Raw genomic sequence first — 23,420 nt, 5'->3', positions numbered from 1 at the left:
AAACCCTGAGGACACATCAGAGTTGATGTGTGGATAGAAAGGCATGTCTAGGACAAGGATGGCACTCAAGGTGCGGGCAGAGGCCAGAGACATGAGCCATCGTGCCTCACTCAGGAAACCTTGTGAAGCAAGGCACATATGAGGAGAACAGTAGGAAAAAAATGGGTCAAGTGGGCAAGGATCAGCGAATGGAGAACCTTGACTCTCACCAAAATTATGAGAACAGCAGCCTGAGTGCTTATAACGTGCCAGGCATGGTGTTCAGTGCTTGACTCCTACTATTTCACTTAATTCTCACAGCAGCCCTGTGGCCCCGTTTTACAGATATGTAGACTGAGGCTCAGAGAGGTCAAGTAACTTGCCCAAGGTTATGCAGCTAGGAAGCAGCTAGATACCCAGCTCTGTAACCTATATGTTAAACTGCTGACATCCGGGGAGGAGTAGGCCTGGGCACCACTCCAGGACTGGGGACACTGGAACCACCAGGAAAGAAAGAGGAGCTGGTGTGTCATTTAGCCTATGCCATCCTGTGCGTTGTACATGTTGGAATGCTAAGGCCTGAATAAAGGGTACAAGGTTGGAATAAATAACTTCTCAGGTTCCTTCTAAGCTGTGGTTCCTATAATTCCCTGTCCTCTGGACTGAGGGCTGGATACTTACAGCTCAGAGTCCTCTACACAGTAGGTGCCCTTATGTTGGTTAACAATAACAACTAGGTATACTATTGGCTCACAATTTCTGAGTGCTTACTCCACACCAGGCGCTTTACAGTCCTTCTCTCCCTGAAGCCTCATGCCAATGCCCATCTCACAGATGCTCAGAGAAGAAAAGGGGCAGCCTTGACCCTCACCCTGCCCTAACAATGCCTGCCTCCGGAGGCTGAGAGGTGGCTGCTGGTCTGCAAAGTGCCGAGTCACTTGGGCAGGAAGTGGACACTTAGGATAAAGCTGCTCTGCTGGGAGTCGCTGGAGGAGAAGGGAAGGCTGCCTGGAAGGTCGCCGCACTGCCTTCGAGACTGGCAGAGCCCCAGCTGTGGCAAAACCAGCCGCTCCGTGAGAGCTGAGGCCTGAGGCCAGAGCTCTTTGCCTACAGGCCTCAGTTGGGGTGAAGAGCCCGTGACAAAGTCTGGGCCCCGTCATAGCTAACCCAAGAGGAGCCATTTACAAGCCATTTACAAGTGGCATCTAGACTGGTAGCTCTCTCAAGGCAAAGAATGCGTCCTCTCAGCTCTCAGTCCTCCAGGGCCCAGCCAGTGTCTGACACAGAGTAGGTGCTCAGGAAATGTTCATTAATGTCGTTACCTTAACTCCCCTAAGTGCACCCTCTCACCTCCAGCTGTGATGTCAATATTATCGTCCCTGCTTATTGAGCACCTACTATGTGGCAGGCAATGTGCTGGGCACTGGGGACACAGCAGTGAGTGAGACGGAGCCCCTGCCCTCATAGAGTTCACAGTTGGCTCGGGAAGAGAGATACTGAGCACTCATGACAGAGCCCTGGAGGAGAACCGTGGCTGCTCTCTGATAGGCCACAGGGAGACCTTGCCTCATCTGGAAATTCAGGGATGGGGTCCCAGAACAAGGGACATTAACCTGAGACCTGAAGGATGGGAGGGAGTTATTTGGGTGAAGTGAGAGGGTTGAAGCATTCCTCCAGGCAGAGGGAATGGCAGGAAAGAGCAGGTCTCTTCAAGGAACAGAGAGAAAGCAAGCGTGGCAAGAAAGGAGAAAGAAAAATCCAAGTAGAGCTAGTATGAGGTTGGGGATATCAGCATAAACCAGAGAATGCAAGTCGCTTTAAGAATTTGGAACCTTATCCTCAGGGTCATGAGAAGGCCCTGAAGAGTGTGTGTGTGTGTGTGTGTGTGTGTGTGTGTGTGTGTGTGTCAGGGGGTGGCAATCAGATTCACGTTTTTCAAAGATGAAACTGACTGCAGAGTGGAGACCAGGCCAGGAGCTCAAGTGTGGACCTCAGGAGACCAGATAGTCGATGGAAGAGGATAGAGGTCTGGAATAGGGCAGTGGCAGAGAGGATGAAGGAAACTCAGCTTCGCACATGGAGGTTCTCAGTAGGTAACTGTCTAATGAACAAATGAATGAATATATTTAAGAGGCAGAACCAAGGGGTGGCCCTGTGGCTTAGCGGTTAAGTGCGCGTGCTCCGCTACTGGCGGCCTGGGTTCGGATCCCGGGCACGCACCCACGCACTGCTTCTCCGGCCATGCTGCAGCTGTGTCCCACATACAGCAACTAGAAGGATGTGCAACTATGATATACAACTATCTACTGGGGCTTTGGGGAAAAAAAGGAGGAGGATTGGCAATAGATGTTAGCTCAGAGCCGGTCTTCCTCAGCAAAAAGAGGAGGATTAGCATGGACGTTAGCTCAGGGCTGATCTTCCTCACAAAAAAAATGAAATAAAATATCTTAAAAAAAAAAAAAAAGAGGCAGAACCAATAGGACCAGTGTTGGATTGCACACGGAGGAAGGAGATGGTAGAATTAGGCTTACCTAGGTGGACGGGAGTGATGGTCTCTGAGGGAGGGATCACTGAGCAGGGTAGGACCGGGGAGAGGTAATGAATTCAGTGCAGACCAGTTGAGGGATGACCAAAAATAGGTGTTGGGGAAGCTGAAGGCAGGGATTTTGATTTCAGTTTGGAAGCTGATGGTAAATGAAGGATTAGAAGTGAATCAACTTGTTTAGGGAAAGGGTACAGAATGATAACAGAAGAGGGCCTCAGGCCAGAGAGCCCTGGAGAACTCCAAAATTAATGCTTGGGGGAAGAAGAGCTGGGAAAAGAGCCAAAGGGAAAAGAGAAGGCTCACCTCGTCAACTAACTGACCCAAGGTCCCAAAGCCAGGGTGTGAGCTCAGGTCTGCTGACTCCAACCCTGGGTGCTTTCTGGAGGCTTCTGCCCTCACGGAGGTTGACTTGCCCAGGCTCTTCCCGCTATTGAGAGGGAATGCCAGGACTCAAACCCAGACCTTCCGGCTCCACGCTGTTAGCTACACCACATTATCTCATGAGCTACGGTTTATTTTGACAGTTTGCAAAGTCATTTTCCCATCCACCATTTTGGATATATTGTCTCAGCTGGGCCAAACACTATGCCCTTGAGGTTCAGCTGACCTCACATGAGTCTCAGAAACACAGATGAGCCCCTTAAGCTGTCCCTCCCTGAATCCAGACTCTGAATCCAGACTCTAGGCCCAGATGTGACCCTCTGTGACGGAACATGACTTTTGCAGGGAGATAGCGTGACACAGGGGATCTCAGAGAGGAAGACTTGGGCTCCAACGTAAGCTCTGCCACTGGGAAATGCATTGGGATTCTGTGGCCTCAGTTCCTCCTCTATGCCATGGGGCTAGGAAGACAGACACAGCAGGGTCATCTGGAGATTCTATGAGATCAGAGATTACAGAGCCTCACCAGCACCTCATACACAGGGCACATGCTCCTTCAGAGCTGCTCAATTTCAGCATTACTGTTGGTACTACGAGAAACAACAGCTGAGACGTACCATGTACCTACTGTGTGTGCAAGACACTGTTGTAAACACTTTACATGTATTCTCTTATTTACTACAGACTTGTGAGGTAGATGATGCTATTGTCCCATTTTGCAGGACAGTAACTGAGGCATAGAGAGGTGAATGCCCTGCCCATGGTCCCTGGCTACTACCGTCCCCAGCTGAGGTTTGAGGACTGGCCTCTCTGGCTCCAGAACCTGGCTCTTTTGCATTCTGCAGCCTTTGCTCAATTCCTGCTCTCTTCTGGGTTACTTCAATAGGCCACGGCCCACTTATTGAAAACTGTCTTTTGTTTCCCTCTCAGTTTGGGTGTGAGGGAGAGGCAGGGGGCCGGGTACCTGCAGGCTTCAAGCCGTAGCAGATCTCCGTGTAAAACCTCCGATCATAGCCGTCGCAGTAATGCCAGTTCTCCCCGTCATACTGCAGCCCATCCGCGAAGGTGTACCTGCCCTGGAAGACAAGGGGCACACACGCAGGTCTGTGGAAGCCCTTCTTTTGCCAAGAAGGACAGATGTCAGGGGAAGAGGTGGCTTTCTCATTGCCACAGAAAAGGAGCGCCAACTACTACAATTATTATGGCTATGATGATTAGAAGGAATGGATAAAAAGTGCTGAGCTCCGGGCTTGGCACTCAAAATACGGCAATTCATGTGTGTGACCTTGGGCAGATGACCTACCCTCTCTGGCCGTGGTTTCCTCATTTGTGAAATTGGATGATAATAATGCTATCTATTTCATAGGGTTGATTCAATGAGATTCAATGAGATAGTAGATGTAAAGTATTTAGTATAGTGCCTGGCATATTAGTTAGTAGTCAATAAATGTTATTATTATTCTTTTATTATTATCATAGCTAAAAATTTTCAGAGCCATCAGTCACGGCCCTTTGTCCAAACACCTACATTCTGCTTTTGCTGCCTTAGTGCTAAGGGAAGCCCCAGGATGTGGACATCACATTGGCCTGGGCATCAGGAAACATGAGTGGAAATTCCAATACTATTAATTCACTGTGTGACCTTGGATAAGTCACATCCCCTTCCTGGGGCTTAGATTTTCCAAGCTATAAAACAAGGAATGTTTCTTAACTTTTTTTAGGTCATGATCCAGCCTGTATACACCCTGGGTGAAACTGATGAGAGCTATAGGTCTTTCCTCAGAGATAAATATAGTCCCTGAATTGTTTCCATGGCCCACAAATCCCAGGTTAAGAACCCTTGAATAGCAGTGCCTACTGGATGCCAGGTACTGAGTAAAGCACTGACATGTATTGTTTCATTTACTCTCACAACCATCCTAGGAAGTGCCTCGTACTACGGTGGCAGGCTGAATAATGGTCCCCCAAGATGTCCACGTCTAATTGCTGTAACCTCTGAATAAGTTAAACTTACATGACAAAAGGGACTTTGAAGATGTGATTAAATTAAGGATCTTGAAATGGGGAGATTATCCTGGATTATCTGGGTGGGCCCAACATAATCATGAGGGTCCTTATAAGAGGAAAACAGGAGGGTCACAGCTGCAGAAGTGATAGAAGGGTCACAGTGATGGAAGACGAAGTGATGACAGAAGCAGAAGGAGAGGAGGAGATGTGATGATGGAAGCGGAGGTCAGAGTGATGTGTGGCCACGAGCCAAGAATGTAGGCAGCTTCTAGAAGCTGGAGAAGGCAAGGAAATGGATCCTCCCATAGAGCCTCTGAGAGGAACGCAGCACTGCTGACCTATTTTAGACTTCCGACTTCCAGAACTGTAAGATAATAAGTTTCTGTTGTTTTAAGGCTCTGAGTTTATAGTCATTTGTTATAGCAGCAATATGAAACTAATACAACTATCGTCCCCAGTTTATAGACAAGAAACTTCAATCTCAGAAAGGGGAAGTCACGGGCCCAAGGTCACACAGTTAGTGGCATAATAGGATTCAAATGCATCATGGCCTCTCTAGAGGAAGAGAAGGGGGAGAGATCCAGAGTCCTGGGAGATCAAGAGGAGGGGAGAAGAGGGCACCAGACAGGGAGGGCAGGGGCTCAGCAGGGCTCTTCCTGTCCCAGGCTTTCCCCTCTGCAGCCCCCCTCCCCAGGCTGATTACCTTTACGACCAATCCCTTTTCCCAAACGGCATCGTATCGACTCCCGTTGGGGAAGTACAGGGTTCCTTGGCCATGAAACATGCCGTCCTTCATTTCCCCAACATATCTTGTTTCCGTAGGGAGGATGTATTCAGCTTCGCCCTCCATCCTGTAAGAACAAAGGGAGATCATTAAGCGCCATATGGCTGCTGGAGGATAGAGCTGGCAGGCGCAGGTCAAGAGTGGGAACCTCATCCTCAGGGTCCTCAGACATTACTGTCTCAGCAATACTCTCTTGAAAAACAAAATTTTTGTTTTGTTTCCCTCACAGGTTCAAAAATGAGAGGGTCTGTGTTGTTGAAGGTGGTGGGGGGCAGAGTTTGGTCTGTTTGTCCTCCCCCTCACCTAGAGGCTGTCCTGGAGTTCACGTTGTCCCCGGAAACACCCCTTGGTGGGCCCAGAGAGGGGAGGGATGTGCCCAAAGCCACACAGTAAGCACTGTGAAGAGACTAGGGCCAGATTTCCTGGCAGCTAGTTCTGCATCTTCCCTGTCTTCCAGACCAGCCCACCCCTGCCCTTTACACCACAAGCAGGAAATTTGGCAAAATATGAAATTTTGACAGGAGACATGGGTTTAAATCTTACTTCACCATTTCCTAGATGTATCATCTTGGAGACTTCCGTAAACCTCTTTGTCTGTTTTCCTTCCTTCCTGCCTCCCTCCCTTCCTTCCTCCCTTCCTTCCTTCCTTCATTTTCCTTCCTTCCTTCCTTCCTTCCTTTTTTCCATCAAATATTTACAGAACACCTACAATATATCAGCACTACCACATGTGCTGCGTCTGCTCTGCTGGATACGACAAGGACACAACAGTGCTCAAGGCAGATGCAGTCCTGCCCTCAAGGGGGCTCACAGTCTGGGGGGGACACAGTTAAACAATTATATAATGTGTGGTAAGTGCCAGCAGGGGGAAGACAGGGCCCTACAGGAGCACAGGGCAGGGACACCCAGCTCAACCATTTACTTCATGTGTGAAATGGCTGAGATTAATGCCCAAGATTAACCCAGATAACGTATAACAGTTTTCCTAGTAAAGGAGCTGACATATAGGGAGTGCTTATGAAATATGCTTTCATTCACTGCTTCAATCCTTTATTCCTTCTCCATTCTTCCCACTAGCTGGAAGTCACTGCTCCCAACTCTGAAATTCTTTAGGCTTTTGCTTGTACCTCTGTTGGACGCTAGCACTTTCTGCCTTGCATTGAACTGTATACCTCATATCCCTTATTTAATCAAAGCTTCTTGAGAGGAAGACCTTGGAATCTTCACTCTTAGAATCACATCTCTTCTTAAACAGGTGCTCCATCAACATCTACTGAATAAGGAAGGAAGGAAACAGAAGGGCCAGTGAACTGACTGGATGGATGACAGAAGATGACACTGTGGCACAGGCCTCGAGCAGGGGAGCGCTGTGCTGAAGGCGCAGCTTCTGAACCATGCAGATCTGGTGTCCAGACCTGGCTCCACCTCTCTGTGCCTGTGTGAACTTGGGCAAGCTCCTTCACCTCTCTGAGCCTTTCTCATCTGTAAAATGGGGATAATGACAACATCCCCCCAAAGTTGTTGAGATAATTGAATGAAATAATGGCTATGAAACAATAGCAGAATGCCTGGCTTATAGTAAGAGCTCAAAAACTATTTTGCTTCTATTCTACTGCAAGACGTGGGAGGAGACAGAACTCCTCTTCTTCTTTCCTCCACCTCTTTCTTGAGATCACATCTATCATTTCTAAGAACAGTTTCCATCTAAACCCTTCTTCGAGATTAGACTCAGCCCTCTTTTTTTAAACTGCAAACTGTACATCATTGTTCAGACCTTCTACAGACATGTCCAGCTCACCCAAAATGGAACTCATCCTCTCCTCCTCCAAAGGAGCCCCTGCTCAGAGTTCTCAATTTCCATGAGTGGTATCAGAGTCCTCCAGGTTGAAAGCCTGGCATTGGGTACTGGGCTGGGTACCCAGCCAGTCTCTGAGTGGGACCAGGAGCCAATCAGCTGCCAAGTCCTGGCAATGAAATCTCCAAACTTCGCCTACATTTTCCTCTTTCCTGCAGCCCCACTGCCTCTGCCTTGGCGCAGGGTCCTGTTGCCTCTTAATGGGACACCTGCAATGGGCTCTGACTTGATCTCCCCATGTCCACTCAGTCTCCCTCCCTCTTTCCCTCCTTCCCTTCAGCCCTCTGTCCTTCCCTTCTATTCTTCTTCTATTCATTCAAGGAGAAAGCCTTCATCCTAAATTAAAAGTAAGTTAAAAAGAACAAAGAAAGCTACTTTATAATGAAGGTTTCAATCCATAATGAGGATATAATTACCATATCTCAAATATCATTCATTCATTCAGCCAATATTTACCGAGTGCCTACCAGGCATATGCCCTATGAGGAGGGATACAGAGATGAAATAAATTAGATTTCCTAATGCCCAGCCCTACCAAGAATCTATCAGTGGCTCCTTTTGCCCACAGAATTGTGCACAGTATTCAAATCTCTCTACTGCAGAGCACAGACCCACATTTCTAGCTTCCCCGCTCCCTCTCTAGGCACATCCTACACTCCAGCCAAACTGAACCGCCTGCTCCTCCCCTTATAAGCCCTCTTAGCTATTGCTCGTGTTGTTCCCTCTGCCTGGAAACATTCTTCACCTTGCTTCTCCACCCACCTAAATCCTACCCAACCTTCAGGGCCCGTTTCAAATATTACCTCCTCCATAAAGCCTGCAAGGACTGCCCTGACTGGACGCCTCCTCTGTGGGTGCCCAGCAGCATGGCTCTATAGTAGAAAGCACGCGGGCTTTGAGGTCAGACCTAGGTTTTGATCTCTGCTCTGCCGAATGTCACTAGGTGACTCTGGGCAAGTTATGTAATCACTCTGAGCCTCACTTTTTCCATCTGTAAAATGGCGATAATGATATCTATTTCACAGTGCTGCTGTGAAGATGGGAAGATTCAGGCAAAGCCACTATTTGAAATTATCTTCTCATTTATTTGTTTATTGGCAATACACCAAATAGACTATAAGCTCCATGAAAGCAAGAATCTTGACATTTTTTATATTCTTATCCCCATGTCTAAAACTGGCCGATAGCAAACACACACACACAAATACATATACGGAATGAACGTATCTCGGCTCTGCCGCTTATTAGGCATGTGTTCTTGAGCAAGTTACTTTACTTCTCTGGGTCTCATTTTCCTGAACTGTAAAATGGCAACAAACAATCCTACCCGAAAGGGTTGTCCTGAAGGTTAAAATGGATAAAGTTTGTGAAACTGTCTGGTACAAGGTCCTTTGCAAAGGCAAAAAGACGGCCGTCTTTCCCAGTCACAGATGCTCAAGACATAGTGGGTCAAATGAGGCCTTACCTCCCATCTATATATTCCCCAATATATTGGCTCCCCGTGTACTCCATGACACCCGCCTCTAGCTTCAGCCTTTGGGTCCCGGAGTCTCAGTGTATCTCGCCTCACTATGACAACCAGGAAGGATGGGCGGAGCTGACGCGAAGCCCCGCCCCCAGAGACCGCAGGACTTCCTGGCCTTGCGCACGCTCCGTGGCTCGCGTTTGGGCAGAGTAGTGCGCCTGCGTGCTGCCTGCTGCGCATGCGCAGGCACTAGGCGGCCCTCGGCGGTCGAAAGGGGAGTTCAAGGAGACGGGGGCGACGGGGCTGCTGTCGCCTCCTCCGGGTCGGGGCTACCGCCATCATGCCGGGGATAGTTGAGCTGCCCACTCTGGAGGATCTGAAAGTGCAGGAGGTGAGGCTCGTCCGGAGGACAGGCAAGCGGGACATAGGGCTGCAGCTTCCCTGGCCTGGGCCCAGCCCTGCTTCGACTCAGTGGACCCTGGGCCCCGGGCCCGCACTCCACCCCATGCACCCCAATACGTGCACAGGTCGGTCCCTGGACGCCCCCTTCTCAGCTCCAGGAATCGCCTCCCTCCCACCCCATCCTGCAGTGGCTCTAGAACTCTCCTCTCCTTCCCCCCTCACCCAGAGCGATCAGCTTCTTTACGTGAATATTAGTGGTACTTTTTATTAAGCACCAGCCAGGGCCACTGTACTTACTTTATTAAAAGTCACTTAATACTCAAACCTCCCTGCGAAGTGAGTATGCAACCCCCGGTGCTCCCAGTCCAGGGAGAGAGACAGTGACCTTAAAGTAGCATCATCGGTGCAAAGTACGTTACAGGCGGGCTAGGAAACCGCAGAAAAGGGAGCTGATATTGGAGAGTGACGTTGCTGTCAGCCCTGGGAAGGTGTTTGGTTATTAGACATTTAAAGCATTCATTTATTCAAGAGATACCACTTGAATAATGACCACAGGCACATACACTGGAAAATAAGAGATGTAGTTCTTGCCCTCATAGAGTTTGTAATCTCATGGGGAGGAGACCTATAAAGAGGTAGTTACAGTGCAGTGTGGTGAGTAGTATGAGAAGTGAAGTGAAGACAGATTAATACTAATTATAGCAAACACGGTCAGGCCTTTTCTGGATGTCAGGCAGGATGCTAATTGCATGCATTAATTCGTCAAATCCTGCCAGCACCACTATAAGGAAGGATATAACTGGTCTCTCCATGTTCTAGATAAGGAAACAGGTCCTGAGAGTAGAAGCGATTTGCCCAAGGTCGCATCCCTAGTTAAGTGGTAGAGAGGGAGTGTGAATCCAGGTCTGAGTTTAAAACCCAGGCTTTTAAACTACTGTATTATGGGCAAAAGCTTAAAAGAGTGAGAAGGCTTAGCAGAAAATTTGTGTTTAGGGAGAAGGTGCTGTTTGACGTGACTCTACTATTGGTGGGAAGGCCTAGACAGGACTGGGGAGCACATTCCACAAGGTCAGACTTTATCCTGTAAGTGAGGTGGTGGGGAGAAGTGGAAATTTTAAGGCAGAGGAGTGGCACGGCAGGACTGAATGGTAGAAAGATCAGGCTAGATTGGAGGAGAGGGCGGGCAAGACTAAAAATTATGCCAGAAATTATATCCCTGGCACTGTGTTGTTTTATCTGCATTACTTCACTTAATCTTCTTAGATGCCTGTGAGAATGACAAGTATTATTTTTCTCAGATGAAGACATTTTTAGGTGGTTCAGGGACTTTATAATAAAGTGACATTTACTAAGAGTTGGGGGCTGCTGCCAACAGTCAAGTTTTTTGTTGCTTGCTCCACTGTGAAGCTGGGTTACTCTTGAGTTGTTGTCTTTTTCATTGGAACTTTAATTTGGTTCAACGAACATCTGAGGTTCTGCTTACCGCAAGTATTCTATATCTGGAATAAATTTGCCCTGAGGGTTCACACAGTTGAATTGAGAAACAGATAATTACATAAATAACTAAAATACAACACAAAGTATGATTAGACGCTATGGAAGAGGGGCACACATGGTTTAAGAAAAGAAAGTAGGATTTGAAGTTGGATCTAAATTCTAGGCCTAACTGCTTGGTTACCTTGATTAGTCACTTTTAGCATTTGCAGACACATTTATTTTATTTGTAAGATGAAGTGATTCCAGCTGTATAATTCTCTGAGGCTATAAAGGGAACAGAGAATGCACTTGGGCATAATGTAAGACTTGGCTACATGGCATTTGAAGAATGGCCTTTAGGGGCCGGCCTGGTGGCGCAGCGGTCAAGTGTGCGCGCTCCGCTGTGGTGGCCCGGGGTTCGCAGGTTTGGATCCCAGGTGCGCACAGATGCACCACCTGTCAAGCCATGCTGTGGCGGCGTCCCATATAAAGTGGAGGAAGATGGGCACGGATGTTAGCCCAGGGTCAATCTTCCTCAGCAGAAAAGAGGAGGATTGGCATTGGATGTTAGCTCAGGGCTAGTCTTCCTCACAAAAAAAAAAAAAAATGGCCTTTGTAGGCAGAGATGGAGAGAACTTTCTAAGTAAGGGTAGAATCTGAGCAAAGGTAAGGAAATGGGAAAATACAGCAGGCCAAAAATGAGTTCTGGGAACATGAGTTCACTGTTCTGAGAGAAGAGCAGATAGTCCCTTTTTGAAAGGTCATGGGTGAGAAGGCTGGAAAGAGTTTGGATTCAAAAGGATTTCAATACCCAGTAAGAAGTTTAGGCTTTATTCTGCTGTGAAGGCTGAATCCTTCGAAGGTTTTGTTGCTAATTTGTTTTAATAGCAGAGTGAAATAGGAATCGTCTTTTAGGAAGATCACTCCAGCAGCTCTGTGAACAGTGGATTGAAGAGAGGAAAAGAAAAGCAGGGAGACTAGCCTTGGTGGCTGTTGAAATAATTGTGGAAGATATTAATAACCACAACATAATTGGTGACTATGCTTACAGAGAGGAAAGAACAAATTTATCTGGAATCGATCAGACTTAGCAACGAGTTGGATATCAGAGGCAGGAAAGGTTGAGGAATCAATGTCAGATTTGCAATCTGAAGTAGGACTGGGGAAGCCAGAAGGAGCAGTTAGACATATTTTGGACCTCATTGACTTTGGAATTATGACACATCCCTGTGGAAAAAGTCAGAAGCTTTGGGCTGGAAACTCCTGTGCACATGGACAATTTTGAGTAAAAATAATAGCTAATATTTATGATGTGCTTTCTATGTGTTAGGCACTGTTCCTAATATTTTTATATGTATTAACTCATTTAATCCTCATAACAGGTCTATCAAATAAGTATCATTATCCTTCATTTTATATAAATTAAGTAAAATATAAGGTGTGGTATAAATTGAGTACTCTAATAAGTGCAGACGTGGTTTAAGGAAGAGGAACAGACTGGAAGATTGGTTGTAGATTGTAAGACTTTTTCTGCCTCCCTTTCCACACCTGCAGACTGTATAAACGTGCTGTGCACTGAGGCTGTTGTGAGGATAAGTGAGGAAGGACGTTGAAAGCCTGTGTTCTTTGGGACAAAGGGAGCTGAATGGATTTGGGAGGGTATTCACAGTAAGCAGCTGTGAGAGGATGTTGTTGCTGCTGAGTCTCATCAGTCTTAGAGAAGAAGCAGATGAGGGGCAATGGTGACATCGGAAGTCCTTTGCCACTTCAGCGATGGTGATGTGATGGGAAGAGGTCTGATTGGAGGTCAGTCTGGATTCCAGTTCTGACCTGCTGTGGGATCTTGAGCACATCTCTCTTTTTCCTCAGGAAATAGATTCAGTGAGTGGTTCTCATCCTTTATTTCCCTGTGACGAGCATATTTTACATGCTCAACAACGTAGGTGTACCTAGGTTTTGATAAGACCTCTACATTTGTAGGAAAGTAAAGCAAAGAATGCCATAGGGTCTTTTGGGCATAATAGCTATGAAGGCCTTTGAGTAATTAAATCAACCACTTAAAGATATTTTAAGGCATTTGACATGGAAGTAAATATAGCAAAGTTAATTTTTAAACTATATTAAGCTTTAAAAAAAATTCAAATCTTGATTTTTATTCTCCGAGTTCTTTATAGGTAATATAGCAAGCATGTACCACTCAATTAACATAAATAAACTCTTATTATCAAAAACTGTAATATAAAATTTTATTGATTTTTTTTAACAAATTTATTAGAATTGTCATGGCAAATATCAGTTACATCATAAGTCCACCTTTGCTTTGGTAATTCTAACAGTTTATTCTCTTCTTCCTGTATTGTGTAGATGAATTATTCTCTTCATCTTTCCTTGCCTTTTTTTTTGTGTGTGTGAGGAAGATCAGCCCTGAGCTAACATCCGTGCTAATCCTCCTCTTTTTGCTGAGGAAGACTGGCTCTGAGCTAATATCTATTGTCAATCCTCCTCCTTTTTTTTTTTTTTTTCTCTCCAAAGCCCCAGTAGATAGTTGTATGTCATAGTTGCACATCCTTCTAGTTGCTGTATGTGGGACGCGGCCTCAGCATGGCCAGAGAAGCGGTGCGTCAGTGCGCACCCGGGATCCGAACCCGGGCCGCCAGCAGCGGAGCGCACGCACTCAACCGCTAAGCCACGGGGCCGGCCCTTTCCTTGCCTTTTATCTTCATAATAATTTAACCTAAGCTGTGTGAAATTCATAAAAAAACAAAATTATAAAATTTTTATTATTATAAAAATAATTATAAAATTATTCTCACTTAAAAATCCTTAATAAAATATTTGCAAATCATATCCAGTGGTATCTTAAAGTGTAATACGCTATGACAGACTAGATTTTATTCTAGATACAATGGGTCCATTTTAGAAAATCTGTTAGTGCTCTTCATTACATTTATAGATTAATGAAAAAGAAACCTGAAAATTTCAGTCTTTCCTGGAGAAAACAACAGTAAAACAAAGCCAGTTAGGATTAGAAAGAAACTTCCTTAATGAGGAATATCTAAACAACTGTATCCCAGACACCAACAGCAAATAGCATACCAAATGGTGCTTTAAAGTTTAGGAAAAGACAAGGATGCCTGCTGCCATCGCTGTTCATCTGTGTTATCCTGGAGGTTTTGGTCAGAGCAATAAGAGAGGAAAAAAGAAAAAGATGAAAAAAAGATACAAATATCAGAAAGGAAGGGAGGCAGTTTTTATTTGTAAATAGAGTTTTTCCATTAATCGTCTTGAGTTTTGTAGCAACTGACAAGTGTTCACTACGGTGGCTAGAGAGAAGATACAGTGTAACCAATTTAAAAATCTAATAGAAAAAATATCCTGTTTAGATGGTATCAGAAATGTTAAAATATTGAGGAATAAACCAGAAATATGCAAGGTTCCTATATGAAGGAAACTGTAACTGAAGGACCTAAGAATGACCTGAATAAATGGAGAGAGAGACTGTGTTCTGGATGAGAAGGCATAATTCATGTCATGCTTCTCTCTTTTGTAACTGTTGTATCCCAGTACCTGCCCAGAGTGAGTGCTCAACAGCTGCTTGTACTAGACACTATTTTGGGTGCTTGGTGAACCATAGTAAACGTTACATTTAATCATGCTTTTATTTAAGGAGAATTGACATCTTTACAGTGGTGGATCTCTGTTGAAAACAAAATCCCTACCCTCTTGGAGCTTACGTTCTAGTGGTCACACAAAGGCTGACCACTGATGCTTGCTTATGTAAGATGGTTATGGAGAGACTCTCTGAGGAGATAAAATTTGAGCAGAGACCCAGTGTTGTAAAAGTGCCCATTCCCTCCAAATTCAATATAACTAAACTTGATGCAATTCCAATGTGAATTATTGGGGGGGAGGGGTATTCATCTGGAAAAATAGCCGAGATGATTTTGAAAAGAAAGAATAACGAGGATGGTCTTCCCAGATAACAAAATGGTCTGTTAAGTTACCGTAATTAAAACATTGTGATATTGGCTCAGAAAAGGGTGGTACGGAAAGCAGCCAGTAGGACCCTCGCACCAGCAGCTATGAGGTAGGCCCTGGACTGTGTGCCGTTCCCTGTGAGCTAGCTCTAACTATGCTTCGTTTCTTAAGAAAATGTACTGGAATGCAAGTGAGTGAGACTGACATAGTTCAGGGATGGCTACCTGGGATATACTCTCTAATTTTAAAAAATTCACAAATTTTACTACTTTATTATGAGTAATAAGTTGCTGGACAGATGCTCTTACTGATCCCTTCCAGTCTCTCATCCTCTTTGATTCTGTAGTCTTTTGGGAATTCTGTCTACTCTTTTTTTCCTGGATAGGAGACTCATCCAAGCTCCCCAGAGTTGGGTCCTCCCCTTACATCCCAGAAACCTCCGTCTTCCTTCAGAGCTCCACTTTCTCTGTTGTAAAAATCTAAGGATTCTGTTAGGACTGCTGTTTCCTTATGTCTAAGATGGAGATAGTAATATCAACCTAATGAAATTACTATGAAGGTGTAGAAAATCACGTGTCATCTCTAAAGCACTATAGACCATAAGGGATTATTGTGGCAGTCCCTGTCTTTAATTTTCTTGGCAAAGTGAGAACAGTGCTCCTTTTGTGTTCCCTCTGTTTTGACCAGCATGAGGTAAAGTTGGGAAGTGCTGTCCTGGTCATCAGTCTGGTCTCTCTCCCACTGTTCCTTTCCCCAGGTGAAGGTCAGTTCTTCTGTGCTGAAGGCCGCAGCCCATCACTATGGAGCACAGTGTGACAAGCCCAACAAAGAGTTCATGCTCTGCCGCTGGGAAGAGAAAGACCCGAGGCGTTGTTTAGAGGAAGGCAAGCTCGTCAACAAGTGTGCTCTGGACTTCTTTAGGTAAAAATCTTTTCACATCAGTGCCTGTTTGGTTGAAACATCGAGGTATATGTATCTTGGTAAACATCCAACTAATTAAATGGAAGGATAATTTTAGTAGGAAATGCAAGGCTTTGAAATCAGATAGACCAAAGTAAGCACACAAGAAATGATAGTTATTTTTGTTGTTTTTTTTATTGTTTGGCAAGTTCTTTAATCTCCATGAATCTCGATCTCCAAATTGTAGACTAATGCCAATCTTATACAAGATTGTTATGAAAATTTGAAAAGGCGCATAGAGACAACACAGCACGGTGCTTGCTAGCAGGTATTCAGTAGATTGTTACCCTTATCATTACTGCAGAACACACAATTAGGATGGAAGGAAAAGTATGTTGAGAGTCAAGTTTTAGGTAGGTCACTGTGCTTGGTGCTCTAAGTAAAAAATCTAAATTGTAATTGTAGAAAAATGTTTTAACAACCACATTAATCAGAACTCTATTAAAAGGGACAGAAACTCAACTCAAGGGGAATTGGCTCATGTAACTGTAAAGTCCAGATATAGGCCTAGCTTCAGGCAGGCCTGGATTCAAGGGCTTAAATAATTTCACAACTACTCAGTATCTTTTTCCTCTCCTTTTCTCCCCGTAGTCTCTTAGTTCTGCTTATTTCTCTTAGTCTCATTTTCAGAGAGACTCTTTCCTTGCTGTAGCAAAAATGGCCACCACTTGCTCCAAGCTGGTGTGCAGCTTGCTTAGCAGACATAGACCAAGAGGGCCAGTTCTCCAGGAGTGTGAGCAGAGGTCCCGGGACTGAGTCTGATTGGCCTGGCTGGTAAATTTCATATACGTATGTTTGAATCCGTTGTGTTTTGGGAGATAAGATGCTGTGATTGGTCAGGCGTGAAGTGGGAGTAGACTTAGATTCATCTAAACCACATTGCTGAAAGATAGGGAGGGGTTATTCCCCAAAGGAGAGTTAGAAGGATATTACAGAAGAATGGGGAATGACTGCTGGCTAGGTAAAACCCACAGATGTCCACTACAGTGACATTAGAGGGAAAAATCAAATTCCTTCGCATGATAGCTGCTTTCCTTCTTTCTTGCTTCTGTCTTTGTCCACATGCAAAGATATTTTTGTGGTTAAAGTCGTAGTGTGTATACATTTTAAAATTCATTTTTCGCTTGAAATTGTTGGGAACATTCTTTCAAGTTGCTATGTTGTCTTCATGATAATCATTTTTAATGGCTATATAAAATTCCATCAGTAGATAAACCAGCCATAATGTACCTGACCCATTCCTGTTATTAAACATCGTTGTTGATTCCAGTTTTGGATAAATCTGCAGTGATTACTTTTGTATGTAGATCTTTTTCATTTTTTAATTAATTCCTTGGCATAAATTTCCCAGCGTTGGGATTATTCCATAAAAGGCTTTGAACATTATTTAATGGCTCTTGAACTATAGTTGCTGTTTTGTTTAAAGTTGGGTCAGTTTAGTCTGTCCTAAGCACTGTATCTTGGTATACCTCACCAGCATTGCATGTTATTTAAATATTTGATAGGTACAAAATCGTATTTTATTCTTGCTTGAATTTGCATTGATTTGATTGTTAACAAGCTTGAATGTGTGTTTATTTAAAAATTTTTTATTTTCTAAGAGAACTTTGGCAAAGCCTTTCTGCTTTGGTCCAGAGGTGGTATGTTTAAGTGGGAAATGTTTGGATTTCACAAGCTCCCCAGGTACCTAACTGCCTTCATGAGAGGAATTTCTCACTGCTGCCATTGCTCCTTGTTGGCATTGGTAGATCATTGTCCATTGGGTGTAGGTGCCAGGGTAACAGGCTCCAGAACAGAGACCAAGTACTAGAAGCGTGGTTTGCAGCCCTTCTTCTGCCGCAGCACATTGAAGGAACACAAGACTCCGTTTGGAAACGGTAGCTCACTACAGAGCAATTCTCAAGTGGAGGTTAGGTGGGTGTGATTTTGTACCATGGAAATCCAGCTCAGTGAGGCTGGAGGTGATTCAGAAAAGCTCTTGAAGGCTTTGCGAGTCCTTCTTCGGTCGTGTTGCACACCCCGCCAACCCTAGGGTTATATTCAGAATACCTGGAAGGGTATGTAAGAAACTGGTAACATTGGTTGCCTCCCAGGAGAGGAACTGAGCAGGAATGGAAAGCAGAGTTTTCACTATGTATTTCCTTTGACATCTCGGAGGTTCTTCCTGCGCCAGGTTAAGTAAGATTCCTGTGCTGAGTGTAGCTAGATTCTTGGAGTGTGACAAGCAAGCACTTCATAATTATTATTCCACTGGGGAGTAGAGGTGCTCTGCAGTTCTTCCACTGCCTCAGATATGGCTTGTACATAAAATAATCGTATTTTATTCTTGCGTATATTTGATTACTAGCAAGGTTGAATGGTAAGAAGGGGAATTTTGCAAAATAGTTGAGGTTTATGCTTTTTATGCACAAAAGCTACTTTTTCTTTAACCATTTTTGGTGGTCACAAAGTGGATTATATCCTACCTTGCTTCTTAACAGAGAGCACCAAATATAATTTAACTTTCTTAATGACAAGGATTAGCCTCTGGTTTCTTGACTGCATTAATAGAAGGAGGACCTTGAGCTTTGAGGAGTGTAGGGCAGTTTGCCTCTCCCCTGAATGACCCAGCATCTTCTGCTTGTTAGTTTGTGTATTTGCTTTTTATACTTCTGTCTCCTCCTTTGCCATTGTCTGTCACCTGTGACTTCTGTCAGCATGCCCATCTCTGATTACGTCTCCTTTTCTTCTAAATTTGCTAAGCTGATAATGTTTAGAATTGGATCTAAAGAAAAGAAAAGGCCCCAAGTGAGGAGTTCTCCTCTGAGTAAAATGTATGCACCTTAGACCACAATCTTTTGGCATTTCTTTTCATTTATTTTTGCTACATAAAGAAATTAGGTCATCTTCCTCAAAGAAATTAGGTCATCTTCCTCGGAAATCTTGATTTACTTATTGGTTCTCAACCTGAGGATGTGCAGGTTGTCTTGTAAGTGAGGTAAGAGTATTTACCCCCATACCTTTCAGAAAGCGGGGCTGTGTGTTTGAGGTCTGTACCTATTTTTTCCCCCACTTCTCTGGTTTTCGTTGTTTTGCACAGAGCTGCCCCTAAACCCGCCCTCTTTTCCAGGCAGATAAAGCTGCACTGTGCGGAGCCCTTTACCGAGTACTGGACCTGCCTCGATTACTCCAGCCTGCAGTTATTCCGTCACTGCCGCAAGCAGCAGGCCAAGTTTGACGAGTGTGTGCTGGACAAGCTGGGCTGGGTGCGGCCTGACCTGGGGGAGCTGTCGAAGGTAACAGAGGCTTCCTGCTGGTGGTCTCCCTCTCTCACTAAGGTGGGGTAAAGGCAGGTGGCAGCAGAAAAGGGTCTTCTGTGAGTACAGGATGATGTGAGAAATCCACGTTTACAAACAGGTTAATTAGAGTAACTGCACACAATCCAGAAGGGAATTTATTTAATAGAAATATTCTTTTAAATAGATCTTTTGGCATGTGCAGATTTGGTTTTGGTTCATTAGCTAATAGAAGAACAGAAAGGAATAGATGAGGATAAGAAAATGTTAGGGGACACTGTTGGTGAAAACATTGAGGTTATTGTGGAATCCGGTGGGAAACAGGATTAGAGTTATGCCAGGTTTCTCAGGAACATGCTTAAGATAAAAAAGTACATGCCTGTAGTTTAAAAAGAATGTTTTCTTACTCTTTCTCCTGTATTTCCTATTTCAGTTGTGACACCACCGTCTGTTGAAACATCAGAGCTAGAAACCTGAATGTCTTTTTTCTTCACTTCCCACCCTTTCTTCTTTTATACAGTCATCAGTTCCTCTAGATCAGCATCTCCTGGAATATTTTGTTGTTGTTATTGTTAGTGAGGAAGATGTGCTCTGAGCTAGCATCTGTTGCCAGTCTTCCTCTATTTTGTGTGTGGGATGCCTCCATAGCATGGGTTGATGAGTGGTGTAGGTTCACGCCCAGGATCTGAACCTGCTAACCCGGGGCACCAAAGCAAATCATGCCGGACTTAACCACTACGCCACGGGGCTGGCCCCTGGAATATTTTTTCAGTGCTCTCACTGTCCCCACTTCTTGGACAGGAGTACTTAACCTGGGCCACATGAATTTCTGGGACGGGGGTGGGGATCAATTTGGATTTTAGAAGGCAGTGCATCCTCTGAAATTGAAGAATTTAAGATATAATTACATCTTCACTATAGGCATGATCTGCGTGGAATATAAATCAAATATCACTTTGTTTTTAAAAACCTTTCAGAGGCTCCCCACAAGATAAAGCATCCTCTCCATATCCTGGCATACAAGGCCCCTTAGGATCTGACCCATCCCTGCTTCTTGAGCCTCATCACCCTCCATTCCGTCTGGGACAACATAGGTAGCAAGGCATGAAGGAAAAAACGCAGGTTTTGAATGGAGACCGACAGTAGATTTGAATCTTGGTTCCACTACTTAATTGCTATGGGATCCTGAGCAAATTGCTTAATATTTCCTATCCCAGCACATCTACAAAGTGAGACTGGGATTAATCCTTAGTTTTCTGTGAGGATGGATCTAGAGAGCCTATGTGCATCTCCAGCCTAGTGCCTGGCACATAGGTCTGCAATTAACCTTCGTTCCCTTCCCTTTGTGTATAGTGTCTGTGGACTGTTGGGTCTTAAGCTTGGTGTCATAAGTGGATGAATGGCCCAGCAGTGATTTTTGTTTGTTTTTTGTATCTGGCTTGATTATTTCAGATACCTTCTTTTGCTGCAGTGAACAAATTATTTTAAATAGTTGATAATTCTAAATTGGAAAGTGGTGGAACTTATACATTTAATAACTAAAACTACCTTTCCTCATTTCTATCTCTCATGAAAGGAATATTAACAAATCATGCTGTTAAGAAAGCATATTTATACCTGAATCTTTGTATTAACATTTAAAAACCTATAAAATAAAAAAAGTATTGTTGCCTTAACTCTTTCCAAAAGTGTATTTCTTTAAGAAGATTATCAGTTTTAGTTATACTTAAAATCAGCATCCAGTCTCTTTCTAGGAAGGTGATACCAGCTGGATACAGCCTACATTTTAGTGTCATTCACTTTTGCGTCCTGTTTTCAATGAATTGCCCTCCCTTCTGCATCCGCTAGTGAATTCCTACTCCCTCGTCTAGTCTCAGTTCAGATGTCATGTTCTTCTTTGAGGTTTCTGATTTTCCTAGGCAGAATACTCCCTCTCACCTGTAATCCCATCATCCTGATAATACTAATATTGAAGATAACTTACGGAGCACCTGCTATGCGTCAGGCACTTTGTGGATATTATCCTAATAACCTGTGAGTTAATAGCCCCATTTTAGAGGTGGGAGATTGAAGGTCAAGCAAGCTGCCCAGGGTCATTTACCCAGCAATTAGTTTGACCACATGCTTCTGTTCTTTTTCTCTTTGAGTGTGGTGCAGAAGAAGAAGTTTTTCTTATTGTTCTTTCCACAAAAATTTGTCTTTTAAAGGGGTCTTTTTATTACTTTAAGTTTGAGAAACCCCATTTTTCTAGGTTTATTTCATAGACATCTTCACTTCCTTAAAGGAGCTTCAAATACCTGCTGGAGGCATTTGGAACTACTCTATCAAGCAATAAGGAACCATTAGTGATCTCTAATTATAGCAGAGAGATGAGAACACTGTTGTAAAAACAAACAAAAGACTACTCTGGACTTGTAGTCAGAAAACTTGGGTTCGGGCTCCAGCTCTGACATTTACCAGTATCTTTGTCTTAGACAAGTCAGCCTCCGTGGTCCTCATCTATGAACTAGAGATAGTAATGCCTCACAGTGTGGTTGTAGTAGTAATTGTGCGATTGTGTACACAAAAGCTCTGTTGACAATAAATGGTTTTTGAATTTGTACATATGGGAAGACTAATCTGGTCATATTACATGGAGTGGCTTAGAGTTCAGATCACTAAATAACCAGACTGTTAATAACTATGGCCTTATGTCTTTCTACTTTTGTGGGCCTGTTTCCTCATCTTTAAAATGAGAATAATTTCTGCTGGGTTTCTGATGGAGATTTTTGTACCATCGGGGGTTAATGTGGGATTAAACACCTTCCGTCTCTCTCCTTGGTACTGTAGTTCAGTGCTCCACCATCTCACCTGGCCTGTTGGCTCTACTCGCCACTCCTGGTCTTGCCCCTCTCCAGTCTAGTTTGCACCTTCCAGCCTGCAGATGTGATTGAGTTACTTCCCTGCTTTGTTAAAACTCAAACACCTCTGCATATCATTCAGTATGCTTTGTCATCCGACCCCTGCCTACCAGTGTAGCATGTTATTTAAAAGCTCAGGCTTTGGACTGGGCAGATCTGGCTTTGAGAACTAGGTCTTCCCCTTAGCTTGGTGGCCTCAGTGAACCCCTGCAAAATGACCTCCTGGGAATGTGAGAATGAAATGGAATAATGTGCTCAGCATCGTGCCTGGTTAGGTGCTTCATCTCCCTCCACTATTCAGGCAGCCTTTGCCTCAGCCATTCTAAAGACGTGCCTCTCTGTCTTCATACGTACCGTTTACTTGGAATGTCTTTCCCTCCCTAATCTTCCAGCTGGCTCCTGATCATCCTTCAAGATTAAGCTAAATGTTACCCCCCTCAGAAATAGCCCAGGCCCCTGGCCTTCAGGGTGGGTTAGGTGGGCAGAGTCATTGTTCCCCTGGCGCTCGGTTCCTGCCTCATTTTGGTAATTCCAATAAGAAGTCTTGGTTGATTTTCTTGTCTGGCTCCCTCACTAGACTGTGAGCCCCTTGAGGACAGTGCCTGTCTTATTCCCTTCTGTATCTCTAACTTCTGCCACGTGGAATGACACAAAGTCTGCTTTCTGAAATGTGTATTCAAGGGTTAACTGAGTCTAAATGTGATTTGCGGGGGCTTTAAAGAAGAGGGTAGTTGGGGCAGCAGGAGAGGAAACGCTGGGAAGTGGGTTTATGGTCACAACTACTCCACCTCATATTCATCTGTGCCTCTTTCCTCTCCACCCCTCACAGGTCACCAAAGTGAAAACAGATCGACCTTTACCGGAGAATCCCTATCACTCAAGACCAAGACCAGAGCCCAACCCTGAGGTGGAAGGAGACCTGAAGCCTGCCAAACATGGCAGCCGCCTTTTTTTCTGGACCCAGTAAAGATGGGTCTGTGGCCCACGCTCAGTCATGCGCCCAGACAACGACGACTGAAAGCTCCCACGCAGTTTGCATCGACCGATAGAGTGTTCTTTCCTGGATCACAAACATTAACAAAAAAGTTAATTTATGTGACTTGGCAGTTATTCTATACCATTTCCTGGCCATTAAAAATTTTAAAGGAAACAGTTGTATTTTATTATGTTTTATATAACCTTTGGCCTCTAAAGATGACTTTCCTTGGCTTTTTCTTCTTGTGGTCCTGCCTCTTCCTCTCTCTCTAAGAAGCCATTCACCAGTGTGGCAGGGGAGCCACGTAAGATCAGGGAGAAGTGATGGTGTAGAGGAAAGGCTTTGTTACCTGAGACAGCTCCTTGGGTGTGTCTGTTGACATATGTTGAAGTCTCAACTCTCTTCCCCATCCGACATCTCAGACAAATAGATTTCCT

At 44.4% G+C, this 23,420-nt stretch overlaps 2 protein-coding genes across 3 annotated transcripts in view; one reads left to right on the top strand and one right to left on the bottom strand.

Annotated features, from left to right (window-relative positions):
- The window catches only part of MORN5 (MORN repeat containing 5), a 32,683-nt gene extending 23,613 nt beyond the window's left edge, over positions 1-9,070 (bottom strand). Inside the window, exons 1-3 of the mRNA XM_058524746.1 lie at positions 9,017-9,070; positions 5,616-5,763; positions 3,870-3,981 (exon numbers count right to left, since the gene is read on the bottom strand). Of these exons, the coding sequence (XP_058380729.1) occupies positions 3,870-3,981; positions 5,616-5,763; positions 9,017-9,063 (307 nt within the window). The 5' untranslated portion in view covers positions 9,064-9,070. The remainder of the gene's footprint in view (positions 1-3,869; positions 3,982-5,615; positions 5,764-9,016) is intronic.
- Positions 9,071-9,270: 200 nt separating this feature from the next.
- Positions 9,271-23,157, top strand: NDUFA8 (NADH:ubiquinone oxidoreductase subunit A8). 2 transcript variants are annotated; one of them, XM_058523938.1, is made up of 4 exons: positions 9,271-9,407; positions 15,630-15,793; positions 18,942-19,107; positions 19,541-20,783. In XM_058523938.1, the coding sequence occupies exons 1-4, from the start codon at positions 9,357-9,359 to the stop codon at positions 19,544-19,546; spliced, it is 387 nt and encodes a 128-aa protein (XP_058379921.1). In that variant the 5' UTR covers positions 9,271-9,356; the 3' UTR covers positions 19,547-20,783. The 2 variants fall into 2 exon arrangements, with proteins under 2 accessions (XP_058379921.1, XP_058379920.1); XM_058523937.1 differs by lacking the exon at positions 19,541-20,783 and adding an exon at positions 22,837-23,157 and having other exon boundaries at positions 9,272-9,407.
- Positions 23,158-23,420: the final 263 nt, after the last annotated feature.

This window comes from Diceros bicornis, chromosome 28 (assembly GCF_020826845.1).
Source record: "Diceros bicornis minor isolate mBicDic1 chromosome 28, mDicBic1.mat.cur, whole genome shotgun sequence".
Taxonomy (NCBI): domain Eukaryota; kingdom Metazoa; phylum Chordata; class Mammalia; order Perissodactyla; family Rhinocerotidae; genus Diceros; species Diceros bicornis.
This window is presented reverse-complemented; position numbering and strand designations above follow the sequence as displayed.